At 39.4% G+C, this 14,265-nt stretch overlaps 1 protein-coding gene across 1 annotated transcript; it reads left to right on the top strand.

Moving 5' to 3' along the window:
- The first annotated feature begins 3,421 nt into the window (after positions 1-3,421).
- On the top strand, positions 3,422-14,265 carry LOC140949544 (E3 ubiquitin-protein ligase TRIM45-like). Its single transcript, XM_073398703.1, has 3 exons — positions 3,422-3,670; positions 9,557-10,985; positions 13,808-14,265. Exons 1-3 carry the CDS (start codon positions 3,479-3,481, stop codon positions 14,263-14,265), a joined length of 2,079 nt encoding a protein of 692 aa, XP_073254804.1. The 5' UTR covers positions 3,422-3,478.

The following is a 14,265-nucleotide window of genomic DNA, read 5'->3' as shown; positions in this document are numbered from 1 at the left end:
CAAGATAAGGTACTTTTGTTTGAACAGGACTCGTCGGTTATGTTTGAAACGGTGTCATATCTGTTCATTTTCAAACAGCAACTTCGAACCCTACGAAATGGCCCATCAAATGTTGAATATCATTAGAAATTTTGGATGAATAATTGCAGAATTAAATGTAAAGATCTTTACAGTTATTGCCGCCTCTTTTGCAGTTGCGTAAAGAAAGCCTGAACAAATTTTGGGCTTACACAATTTGAGTCTCTGAGCTACCGGTGGAGCACTCTAGCCTAATGAGCTAACAAACCAACTGGGAGATTGGCCTTTGTTATTGTTCTTCTGCAGTAAAATCAGTCTACATCTCCAAGTTTTAAAAACAAGGAAGGCATTAAAATGGGGGCTTCAAATGCCACAAATTATCCCCCAGATTTTGTGTTTATAAGTGAGTGTCCTCATTGTTCACCGACATTCTTTTCAAGCAGTTAGTCCGGGAGGTAGGGACGTTTTGCTTAACCCAATGGACAGAAAATGTTTTGACGATATGGATGCACCCTCTTTTTGGCTAGGTAATTTGTGGTTTCACATTGTGGTATATGTTTGAGTTATGTAATTATGTTTTTAAAAGTTGACGACAGTTAAAATGAATTTCACATAATAAAAGCGAAGCTGAAAGTTGAAACGAAACGAATTCTAAGAAACACACAGCCCAAAAAAACCAACATGCTCAAACTAAACTTCTCCAAGATACTTTTTAGCAAAAGTACCGCTGTGACATGGAGGTTTTTTTACGATGTTTTGTAGTTGTTGAAGTGTCCTGAATGCGGCGAATTAGATCTTTTGTTTTAATGTGGAAAATGACAATAGAAAGGGGCTGTGCCTCGAGTTTGCGTTTATTGTGTAATACCTGTGGCTGGAAACATTTGTTTTACACCTCGAAGCAGCAATGGAAAAGATATGACTGTGAACAGGCGCGTTGTTGACAGCATAAGAATTCTTGTAAAGGCCCAGGGGCATACAAAATAAAAAATAATTCTGAACTAAATAAACCCGTACAGGCCACCACCTCTGGCTGCAAAAAAAATATGTTAAGATTTCAGGCGTGAAAGGGAGGGGGAGAGCCCCTTTCCCTTCCCTCTCAATTTGTTTACCCTTTCCCAAACAGAGAACCTGTCTAAGAGGTAAGCGTTTCCTTTCATTTCCTTCATACATTTTTGCTCTGTTTTGCCTCGCGCGTCTTCCAGGTTTCGTTCTTGCCCCGCTTGGCCTAAAGGAAACGGAAAAGACTGCTGCAGGCAGGTTGACAAACGTGCCTCCCGCCTTCTCGTCTCTCCCGCCCGATCCCACCAAGCTCGTCACGCGTGGAGCAGGAGCGCGTGACGAAGCCCTAAGTCTGCTTGGGCGTAGCCTGTGAACAGGCTCTCTGTTTGGGGAAAAATAGCGAGGGAAAGGGGGGGAGAGAGCCTGTAGACAAACATTTGAGGCCGCTATTCCGCCCTCTTGTAATTATCCTGCCGATCATCTGTCAGTAAGATCGTTATCGGTCAATCAATTTCGCGCGTGAGTAACTCCTGGGAAAATTAACAGGAAATGAGTGGTGTTTTGCTCCGTCTGAAAACAGAGTGAAATGGAGCATGAACCTCACTGTTGATTTTGCAAAAAGTCGTTGATCTCCGGTAAGAGGATTTAAAACAAGCCGTTCGTCTTGCTAGTTCGGTTTGTAATTTAACAAGCCGCTGCAATGAGCGAACTTGGAATGCGGAAGGTATAGATACTATCATGACTTCTCCAGAACGTGAAGCTTCGAAGATAAGTACAAAGAGATCAGCAGCGCTTCGATCGCCGACAGGAATTACATGGTAGGCCACTTTTACTTTATGCCAAAATGCTGCTTGTTCCCATAAGTTTTTTCCTCTGCGGGGTAGATTATTCTCTGGAAGGTTCTACATTTTCACTGAGCAAATGTGATTTTAGCCGCTTGTTTCACACTGAGAGGTCATAACACACATATCGATTTACTGTTGTTTTTTGTTTCTGGTCGACAGGATTTGCCCTCTGATGCAAGAGCATTTTCCTTTTTTGCGGCTGAATAAGGGTCTTACTTTTCTCCAAAGTGCCTTCTCGATCTGAATAATGTATCGGTCAAATCGAAGCTTCAACATGCCCCCCCCCCCCCCCCCCCGGGCATACCCCGGGCATTTGACACTTTTGCCGTCCCGGGGAGGAGGGAATTTGATTACCAGGGCCTTCCAGGGGGTGGGGAAATTGATCCCCATGCTTTAGGGGTGGGGAATTTGAACTACACCCTCGATTTCATGTAAAATCTTTGGTGTGGCGAGCTATCATGGGGGACGCGGTGTTAGAGGATTTTCGTGGAAAAGATTGTGCCTTTGTGGCCAATTGGTTACGAGGAAAGGGCTTAAACAAGCTTTGTGCCGTATTTGAAGTATTTAAATTTTAAAATTTTTAATATTGGATTCAGGCTTTGAATTCAATACAAAAACATCAAATAAAATAAAATAAAACGGTCAACTACTTTGACCTACTGCAAGTATGTTAATTAATAAGGTGAGCGATAAGGCATGTCAGTGAAATGGTCATGATGTAGTAATCTCAATAGGTGGGATCTTTTTTTATAGAACGCTTTGTATGTTGCATGACGAAGAAAAGCTGAGCATTCAGTGACCTTGTAGCAGCGATTTCCGCCGCTTTGCACGAGACTTTTGTTCGTAGTAAATACGCTAACAGTGTTGGTCAGTTTTTGTTATATTTATAAAGATGTTGTTCGACAACTGAAGGCGTTTCCGCTGTCCTTCTGTCATTTTTGTGCCTGTGAAATGTCCCCAGGGTGGGGGCGTTTGATCACCTGAATGGACCCTAGTGTGGGGCATTTGAACGGCATTTTGGCCCGGGCAGGGGGGAATTTGAACAATAATTTTCAAAAAAGTCAAATGCCCGGGGGGTTGCCCGGGGGGGCATGTTGAAGCTTCGATTTGACCGATACATAACTAAGCGATTTTCTTTAGTCCGTGAATTCTGACGCTGGGCCCAGCTCGTCAGTGTTTAAAAATTATCACGGATGGTTATTTACAGATCCAAAATTATAAGATTGAAATGCAGCTTAAACCGAAGCTACATCAGCTATGGAGAATTGCATTGTGCTTCGGTAACTATAAACTCCAGCTTAGTGTTTTTGTAAAGACAGTTTGAGTCTTTTGACCGGAGCGCGTAGTTCCTCCCCGTGGTAATAGTCTTTGGACTGTTTTGTTATTGCCACTCTGTGATCAAATCGCGTGCTACGTGCCGAACGAAAAGCCGATGTCAATCAGACCTGTCAACAGTCAGTGTTCTCGCCAATAGGAGCTTCATAGGCTACTTGACACGTTGCTGTTTTTCCGGGAAGTAGAAATTCGAAATCTCAGGGTATCTTACGTTTCATTTGTGCAGTATAGCTGTGGAAGTCGTTTTAAAATCGTAGAAAAAGAAGTGTATATGACAAGCGATGGCTAAAGCGGCATCTTTGGCGGACACCTTAGGCAAGCATTTGGAGTGTGCAGTGTGTCTCGATCAGTACAATGAACCGAAAGTTCTTCCCTGTCTTCACTCTTTCTGCAAAAGTTGTCTGCAAGGACTTTTGACTCTCGAAGGAGCAGTTTACAAGATAATTTGTCCAACATGTCGCTCAAGTGCTGAGGTTAGTTCCAGGGTTATTTTTGACTATGCTGTCGTCATTTGCAGAAGGAAATTTTTTTATGCATTGTACAGTATATGTGAGCTTATCCATTGGCAACATTTTTGCGGACGTAAATGTGTTAATTTTCTGCTAGTTCGACAACCATCCCTACAGATCTTCAAGTCAATAACGTTCTTGCCTTTTTTTGCCTCTAATTCTATGTGGAAGTTAATCTTCTGTCCAAAAAACAGGTTTTCCTTTTACTCGTCTCTACGATAAATGCTTTGATTGAGGTCCCAATGAATGATTTTTTGTTGTCCCCTCACCTCTGTTAAACTTTTGCTTTGTCAAGATTTATATTACTAGCACACAGGGGCAAGAAAAACACTGTACATGAGGTGTTTAAGTTTCGACATATTCACTTAACTGGACGTTTAGGGAAGAGGGGGGTAAGGCGGTGGACGTTACGTGCGTATTTTTGGACAAAAGCAAACTGACGCATTTTCATAAATTTTACGTCATGTGTGGAGCGGCGCTTGTAACATTATTTACAGTGCGACTATATGAACCGCGGCCACACAGCCAAAAAATGAGACAAATAATCACTAGTTGAGATCTGAACAATGAATTTGGGCATAATTCCGTACTCAGAGCCAGTTGAAACACCGGCAGCGCAAGCGCACTATGTGTGGGTTCGGGCGTCATAAAAGAAGGGAAGCTTCCCTTCTTTTATAGTGTTCAGTACTCGATGGAAAGAAAGTCGACTAAACGGCGTTTAAACCGGCCGTAGGACACAGAGTGGCTATGAACTAAAGGTAAGGGAGCTTTTTGAATCAATATTTCGCGTGATCATGATTTTTTTCTTTCCTAGCGTTGTAGATTCGAATACGTGTGATAAAATTCGAACATTAAGGGCCCGAATCACATGTTATAATGCAAGAAATATCGACCTTCGTTATCTTAAAGGTTACTAGTACAGATAGACAAACAAGAAGACTTCATATCTGTAAGATTTTTGCGTTTATTTAGCATCAGATAATACACTAATAATTCTAATATATTCCGACCAAATGACCTCTGAAGCCCGAACCCACACATAGTGCGCTTGGGCTGCCTGTGGTTGAAAATACGTAGAGAACAATTTTGCTAATTAAAGGATATAAAATAACACAAATATACATACTAGGAATCATGACGTTTGTGTAAATCAAGCTGAAAATGTTTTGTCAACGTCTGGGTTGGCCGGAATCAAAGCCAGCAGTAAAGGAATTTTGAACAATCCGAACTAAGGGCGACGACCACTTCAAAGATCTTATTATTCAAAGTTATTATCATTTTAGCTGACCTCCTAGGAAACATGTTTACTTGAACAAGTTGCAAAGGTCATGCTTTGTGATTGGTGGATTATTACTATCTGAAGTTGTACCTGTGTTGCATTAGGTTCACTGCTTGTGATTGTCCGATCGTGTAGTTTCACTGTAAGAGAAAGCAGGACCAATTAAAGAAGTGAATGTAAATAGCGCTTTGCACTAATGACGTCACAAATTTCTGGTCCCTGCTGTGACTCATATTAATTGAACCTGACGAGTTTAAGAGTTTTGTATGGGAAAGCCACGTTCACCAACAAATTTTCGTTGTCTTTGAAGATTTTTATTGTCAGAAGAAAAACATCCAGCTCGGTTTCAATAACATATATCCTGAATTAGTAAAATGCAACTAGTGGTCTATTATCAATGCTGCGTTCTGATTGGTTGAGCTACTACTAGGCTATATAGGGGTGGCGAATGGTACCTCGAAAAACGTGGGTCTCGGAAAATTTTGTCAGGATCTCGAAATCTCGGAAGCGCTTATGATAAGTCTCGAAGTCTCGTTTTTTCATGGTTTGTTTTTACTTTTTTGAGTCTCGAGACTTTTTACCAAAGAGTCTTGGTCTCGGATTTCTAACTAAGATCTTGGCGTCTCGGCGAGTCTCGGATTTTACCATTCGCCACCCCTCCATATGTATGTAGCTTACCAGTAGCGAAAAGCACGCACTTTTTGGCGGCAAAAAAGGATTAGTCTAGCTTTAACTAGCTAAGATTTTTTTATTCACGATATTTTTGACCAACTAGTTGGATTTTACTTAAACAATTATTCCTCTCGCCCTCATGGCCTCTGAGTCAATTCGGGCTCAAAGAATAATTGTTAATTAATCAACGAGTGCAGAGACAATGTTAAACATGGAAAAAACTGTACAGATGAGTGATTTTATTTCTTATGCGGTGTCATTAATGTGGGTAAAACTGTGTTACAGACATTTTACTAAGAATTGTATGGAGAGCAGGGCTTGAAAGTTGTTCATAGAATGGTGCAATTAGTTAAATTTATAGACAAATATGTTGCTCAATTTTTTTTTCGAGTGCTAATGTTATGCACTACTTATAATACTACAGGATATGGTATCTACCAGGCTGCATAACAATTGCAACAAGCTAATACAATTTCCGGTTTGTACTAATGTTGGCGTGCTTTTCAGCTCAGAAATTCTGTTACAGGCTTGCAAGAAGCACAAACAAACTCGTCTTCCTCTTAAGCAATTTCGGTTTTGGAGTATTACACAGCCAGAAATAATGATATTTGTCATGTTTTACTGCATAGAGTGCTATCTGACTAAGAGGCCCTGCCAGGGTAAATTCCGACAAGCGACAATGCCCAAAAAGTAGCGACAGCGCGTGAAATGAAATCGCGACAAGAGACAACCTCCCTCGGCCAAATTGTGAAAGTGATGGCAAAGCTAACAATAAGCGACAAGCATTTATAAACACCGATGCGAGACGTTTTAAAATTCAGACGGGCAACATGGAACCCCCCCCCCCTGGCAGGGCGTCGACTAACACAGAGCTTGGGATCCCATTTCAGTAGCCTTCTTTGAACAGTTTGCGTTATTTTCTGATTTTAACCATTTATTTGAGTTACATGGACCAGGTTTTGCTCCCTATAGCAGTAATGCCTTTTACATATTAGAATAAAACATTTTTAAAACGCTCATTGTCAATTTTATGAAAAATTTTCTTGTCAGAAATGCATGCTGCTCATACAATGCCTTTGAGCGGAGTGCAAAGTTTCTCTGAATCATGTGGGCTGGGTCTAAGGTGACAAAACCTATTTTTAATGATAGTGCAAAGCGCTATTGTGATCTTTTATAAAACTCTGCTCTTAATAACTACCAGCAAATTGTATATTTTGCATTGTGATTTTTAAACTCTATCCTAAATTATGCACCAATAATTTTTTCAAAACCAACAATTATTGTTAGTTTGCTGATATTGTAAATACTTTTGTTAGAACACATTTAGAATCTTTTCTCAACACATACTTTCAATGTCAGCGTCCCTTTTCGAGAATCTGTTCACAGCCTCATCGGACAAAATCCAAGGCAGGCACTTCAATCTGACAACAAAATAATGACAATACTTTGACTTAAAAAGAATAAGGTATAAAGTCAATAACTTCAATTTATAATGAGCAACTGCCTATCTTTACAGTGTTCTTTATAGCACAAGTGGCAAACCCAGCTAATTTCCTGGAATTCTCCCTCACTTAGGTATATCAGTATACAGGTATTCTTAGTTGTATTGTAAAACTCCCTGATAAAGTGTGCGTTAGTCACACGAAACCTCTAGGCGATAATAAAACAGTTTTTACAACTCAAGAAGTTTGCAAAAGTGCTGCTCACTGCAGCTGGTTTTTTACCTTCAAAAATATTTTTAAAATATAATGAAGTTTCTACCACTTTTTAAAGCAGTAAATTGTGTTGATACCGTTGACATCTTCATGTATTGTAAGGACATGTTAGTATTCCTTCTGGAATGCAGTGACTTTTGGGGCAGCAAAATTTCAAGTGGAAGTGAAGGAGTGGGGGGGAGGGGAGGGGGGTCTGACTTGAACGTCTAGTTGATGTTAAATGGGGAAAAAGTGAATATGTTGACGGCCCATTACTTCCTTACTTTTGGCACTAAAAAGAAGAAGGAAAAGACTTACTTTAATATTAAGATCAATTTGTCATGTGATGCTCTTTTGCCATTGATCTCCAGTTTCTTGCTAACAACTCTTAAATTTGTCAAACCTGCTGTATTAAACTGAGTCAACTTGTTGATCATCCAATACAGTAAGTGGTCCTTAGTCCAGGGCCGGCCGGTTTTACTTTGTGATATAATTTTCGAGAAGAAAATAAGGTTACAAAACAAACGAAATGTTCCCAGTGTTCATTCATGTGGCTGGCTTCTTAATCTCCATTAGAGGTTTTCCTGATGCTAGCGAAGGCTGGAAAATCAAGTTAACTTGAACGTAAGTGAAAAGAGGAGTTAATGCTCATAGTTGCATCATGCATGGGTATTCAGGGCAAGATGGCGGGAAATTCAAAGATTTGTATTAGAATTCATAGCCATGCAGCTAATTCTTCCTGAATTCATATATTTGATGCTTTCTCTTTGAAAAGAAGTTCAAAGAAACAAAATTATACACTAAATAATTAATCTGGAGTGCAAAGAATTGAAGTCAGTGATCAGTTTTTTGAAAACCTCAATTTTACCATACATTTTCTTTAACATTGATACTGTCGAATTACAGAAAATGTTTGGGAAAATCAAGGTTTTTATATTCAACAAATTTTTATACGGGGAGGCTCCACCCTGAGGTGCAACCCCTTACATATACCCTTTTATATACCATTTTTCACAAATGGTGGCCCTTTCACATAGCTAGCTTGTTTAGAACTGCATATCTTTTAACTGCTGTAAATGTCATTTAAATAGGAGTCAATCACAAAAATAGAAAGTTTTATAAAGCCATAAAATTTATTTGTGAGCCCTTTGGGCCCTTTCACAGACCCATGTGACAGATTTCTTTACCCTTTCGTATACTTCAACAAATAAAATCCCTGCCCTTTCATATACCTGAACCCTTATAAAGGTACCCCTTTTGGGTGGAGCCTCCCAGTATAGGCTATTATAGGGAGTACCCACCCCCCCCCCCCCACCCCCTCAGAAAGTTCAATTTTTTGTTTCGTTTAGTTCTTAGTAAATTAAGATTCATAAATTAGTGCAGTGAGGATCTTTCCACTTTGAGTCACACATTTTAAGTAAAGCACTTTCAATGAGTGGAGTAAATAATAAGAACCGCCTGCAGTGTTCAAGATATATTGCTTGAGACTTTCCCAGCAACACCAGTGCACTTTATTAATAATTTATTAAGTAGTTACATTGAAGGCCAACTGAGACAGAAAACTTTCTGATAGGAAGTTTTTGCTTGGAATCTGTGAACAAGCGACAGCAAAATAAATTTTTCTTTAATTGAAATTCATTTAAAATCGTGATGCGAATGCAGAGAAATCACCACTAGTAGTGGCGATTTCTCTGCATTTGCATCATAACTGCATCGATAACTGCACAACACACATTCGCACAGATGCAAAAATGATAATTCTTCATGAGACCAAACTATAGCTCTTTACACAGAAATCTCATTTTGGTTTTGAAGTTAAAATGATGCCTATAGAAAATATACAGGAATTAAGATCAGCTGGTGTTTGGAATGTTTCTTTTTGTACACAGTTTGCATGCCGGCTTACAAAGTGACTAAAGTGGCCGGACCAAGGAACCACTGGCCGAACCAGGGGTCTTTAAACAGAGCAGTCATTTTCTATAATGCAGGATTTTCGGTAAGGCTCAGAAGCTGTCGGTTTTAAGTTAGTAAAATATGTTACAGCAACTTAGAGGACAACTTTCAGCTCAGTGCTCCTCTCCTAGGATAAGAAATTACTCATTTACATCTTTTTCATTGGACCAAGGACCACATACTGTACAGGTCATGCATTTATTAATCTTTTATAATTATTATAAATAATATGAATACACTTGTAATACACAGATTCCTCAAGGACAAGTTGATTTACTACCTGCCAATTTCTTTGTCAACAATTTATTATCTGTGGTTGCTCTTCACGAAGAATCAGAAAACAGAAAACTTGAGTGTGATATCTGTGACAGTGGAGACCCACCTGCTAACAGATGTACAACTTGCTCCTGTTTTCTATGTGCGTTTTGCACTCAAGCTCATCAACGAGCACGAAACACCAGGTCACACAATCTGGTCTCTGTAGAGGGGTCTGCAGCTGTAACAAAGCCAGCAGTTTGTAAAGAACATGATGGAGAAGTGATGAAACTGTTTTGTAATACATGTGAGGAAGCTATCTGTAGAGACTGCACCATCGTGGAGCATCGTGATCACAAGTATACATTCGTGAAGGATGCATTCTCAAAGGGCAAAGAAAGCTTGCTGAAGGCTCTGGCTGATACAAAGGAAAAAGCAGATGTTCTTGAAAAGGCTGTGAAAGGTGTTTTGGAGATGAAGAGAAGTGTACACTCTTGTGCCAATCAGACCAAACAAGAAGTTGTTGAGTGTTGTGATGAACTGACAGATTGCATTGCTGCTCGCAAAACATATCTGGTTGATATAGTAGAAGAATTCAAAAAAGCAAAATTGAAATCTCTGGATGTTCAGCAGGAACAGCTAGAAAAAGCTCTAGCAAGTGTACAGAGCAGTGTGCAATTCACTGAAAAAGCAGTTGAAAACGGCAGTGAGGTGGACATCCTAAACACGCGTAAGCAAATATTTAGTCAATTACAAGATTTAAAATTGGCTGAATGGCAGCTGGAACCATGTGTTAATGAATCTCTAAGCTTCACAGGTAGTGGCCATTTGAAGGAGGACATTTCAACCTTTGGTATTGTTAGTGACGTGGTAACTGATGCTGGCATGTCAACTTTAACCATGGTAAATGGACCAGAGGGTGTCATGTACAGTTCACTATGTGGACAGCCAGTAAAATTCAGTATCATTGCAAAGGAAAGCAATGGTAGGAGGCGGAAAGAAGGTGGAGATATCTTCAAAGCTTTTGTGAACACTGCTGATCCACTTAGGTCTCAAGTGAAACAGATTCCAGTGAAGGATTGTGGAAACGGTACCTACAGTTTCTGCCACACTCCAATGGAAACTGGCTTTTTCGAGTTGTCTGTGCAGCTTAAGGGCTCTCATATTCGAGAAAGCCCATTTCAGTGGTCCGTCAAGGATCAAATCAGTTTAGGTGAATTACTTAAGTACAGCTACAAAGGAGGTGGTGATTATGTTGATGATGACGATGGTGATTATGTTGATGATGATGATGATGTTAATGATGATGATGATGATGGTGAAAATGGTGATGATGGTGAAGATGGTGAAGATGGTGATGATGATGATGGTGAGGGTGATTATGATGATGAGGAGGATGATAATGATGGTGGTGAAGATGATGATGGTGAAGATGATGATGGTGAAGGTGATGATGATGACTGGGAAGATGTTGATGATGGTGAAGATGATGATGATGATGGTGAAGATGATGATGATGATCGATGGTGAAGATGATGATGATGATGGTGGTGAAGATGATGATGATGGTGAAGATTATTATGTTGATGGTGATGATGATGGTGATGATGATGATGATGATGATGATGGTGAAGATGATGATGATGATTGATGTTGATGATAATGATTATACTGATAAATGGTTTGGACACAAAAATCCTTTGAGTTACTGATGACAAATTATTAATACTTTGTAGAAGTATGGCCCTTATGTGCGTTTACATCGGAAAGAAAATTTCATCACTATTAAGCCTCATTTATGATTTCTTTGCACTTGCACTCTTTATGCATATGTTAATGAGCGTTTTTTTTTTTCAAAACAACTATTGTGACAATTCATCTATGTAAAACTTCCCAAATTAAAATTCTAGTGGGCTTGGTATTGAAATTTGCTCATCTGACATAAACATGCAAAAGGGCTACATGCAGTCAAGTTCTTGACTATAATAATTATGCTTGGAGGTATTTTTAAAAATTATACCCAAAAAAGCTAAAAGTTAGCAAATTTTATGGTAAGGTATTCCATCCACAGTCACCATTATAAGTCAATTCCTTTTTTGCATTTCATGGCTTTTTTATGAATTTTAGGTCTCTGATGTTATGTGATTGGCAGGATAACCAAACCACCTCAGGTGATTGACTTACCATGGAAGAAAATTTGTGTTGCTGGGAAAAAACTGTTAAGATGTTTTGTGGTGTGGACTCCATTTATTAATTTAACATTAAGTTTTTGGTTTTGCATCGACTGGTCTCCCCTCCCAGGGGTGGGGGGGGGGGGGGATACTCCCTATAATGGCCTATACGGTGAGGCTCCGCCTCAAAGGGGTACCTTTTTCAGGCTTCAGGTATATGAAAGGGTAGGGATTATATTCCTTGAAGTATACGAAAGGGTAGGCAAATCTGTCATTTGTTACTGTGGAAGGGCCTAAAAGGGCTGAAAGATGAACTTAGTGCCTTTATAAAGTTGAGAAAATGTTCTACTTCTGCGATTGATGCCTATTTAAATGACAGTGCATTACAGCAGTTAAAAGGAATGCAAAGTTCTAAACGAGCTATGTGAAAGGGGTACCATTTGCAATAGATGGTATATAGGAAAAGGGTAACTTTTTGCTTAAAAATGGTATATAAAAGGGTAAGGGATTGGACCTTGGGGCGGAGCCTCCCCGTAAAAAAATTTGTTGAGGGAAAACGAATGCACTGAACACTGAAAACATATGTACTGAACACTTCCACAAATTTAGGTGGCAATAATTTTGATTGATGTTTAAAAGGCTTTTGCAAGCATAGGTCAACATGCAATAGCTCTTATCAAAGGTCAGCAATAACAAACAAAATGTACAAATGGCTAACAAAACAGTTTATGAGTGTAAAGAAATTAATATGTATATACATGGTTAAACAAATCTATACAGGGTAGCTATAGTTTTTGTCTTTGGCTCTGTTTATATGTAGAAATGTTTTACCGGGTAGAAGGGTCACCTGCTTACGCGAGCTACCCTGGACGAGCAAACACCTGGTGAACCGTTTTCATGAGAAACAAAAGTTGGATTGGCTAGGCAACCCTTCATTGATGGTAGGGTCGTCCTCTTAGCCAGGCCAACTTTCGGCCATATAAACACTTTGGTTTGCCCAGCCCGGTCGACTCAGAACATGAGGTGACACAATCAGAGCATGCATGAATGATGTTTTAGACAGTCAGAGCATGCACGAGCATTGTCGTCTCTGGCTAAAAGGGTAAACTTTTTCTCACATAAATGCCCGCTAAAATTGACTCGGTTGGGAGGGTGACCCTCATGTAAACAGGGCCTTAGATTTCAACAAGTCACACCATGCTCTAAGTGAGAGTGTGACAATAAAAGCTTTTTTTGTAGGATTTACTTGCTACTAAAGTAACGTGAGATTTCATTGCCAAATAATGAAACTGGTTGTGATTTAATAAGATGTCTTTATATGGTAAATAGATAAAAAGGCTAGTAGTGCATGAATGTTAAAGTCAAAGAGCATTTCACAGGGACATAGCCAATATTTGAAAAAAGGACTTTTAGTGTACTGCCTTTTGTAAGTCACCCAAGATTGTAGATTGAATTCTAGACTAATAGATTGTAACCAAGGCAAATTCCTTCCTTACCTCTTTTCTTAGTACAGGCGTCATTAATATTTATCCACTGGAACCTTGATAAAACGAAGGGCCAATGGACTGCAAAGTATGTTTGCTATAACTGAGTTTATTAAATCGAAGTTCTTTTCCATATATTTTTATATTAGTGAGCGGTAAAGAACGACGGTTCATCATAGCACATACTTGTTATGTAGAAGTTCGTTATATTTTTTGTCCTGGTGATTTGATGTAAATTTCCTTTCTTTAAATAGCCCTGAATATTCTTAGTTACTGTTCCTGTGCATCAGTTATAAGACAATATTCATCAGTACAGTAAAACTAATGCATTGCCAAAACTGAAGATCAGCTCGTAAAGCTGTAGCAACATGTACAAACGAAACTTGATTTTATAAGGTGATGCAAATTCTATGTCGAGGTACTGGGGTATGTTGGTTGGAGGTATCACATAATCTTCAATTGCCCTAATTGTTCTATTTCAGATCAAACTGTTAGTTTCCTAACTATGACAGTGAACCAAAACTCAATACCCCTCTACAAACTGACAAGATGTTATGTACAGTACATAGATTGTTTTAAATAAATGATCACAGGAACTTTATTTGTGGTTTGTGTTAACATTGGAATGGGGCTGGTATCCAATCCTGATCTGGTTCAATCCAGTAATGTTCTCGACCTGACTATTAGCGATCACCACTTAGTCTTTGCCGTCTTAAATCTGAGAGCACCTAGACAAGCTACGAATTATATCACAACACGAAGTTTCCGGAAGTACAATGCTGACCAATTTGCAAATGATATAGCGCATATCCCATGGGATACGATTGACTTGATGGATTCTGTAGATGAAAAGTTGGACGCGTTTAATGACTTATTTTTAACCTGTTTGAATGCTCATGCTCCTGTGAAAACCGTAAAGCTAAAACGCCAGCCGAATCCATTCATCACTGACCATATCAAGGATCTCATGAAGACAAGGGACTCTACGCACAGGAAAGCGCGGAGGACTGGGTCGGTGAATGACTGGCAGAGACCTGAAAAAGGAAGTTAA

Source organism: Porites lutea, chromosome 10 (assembly GCF_958299795.1).
Source record: "Porites lutea chromosome 10, jaPorLute2.1, whole genome shotgun sequence".
Classification (NCBI taxonomy): Eukaryota; Metazoa; Cnidaria; class Anthozoa; order Scleractinia; family Poritidae; genus Porites; species Porites lutea.
Note: the sequence above shows the minus strand (reverse complement) of the source record. Positions and strands in the feature narration are given on the sequence as shown.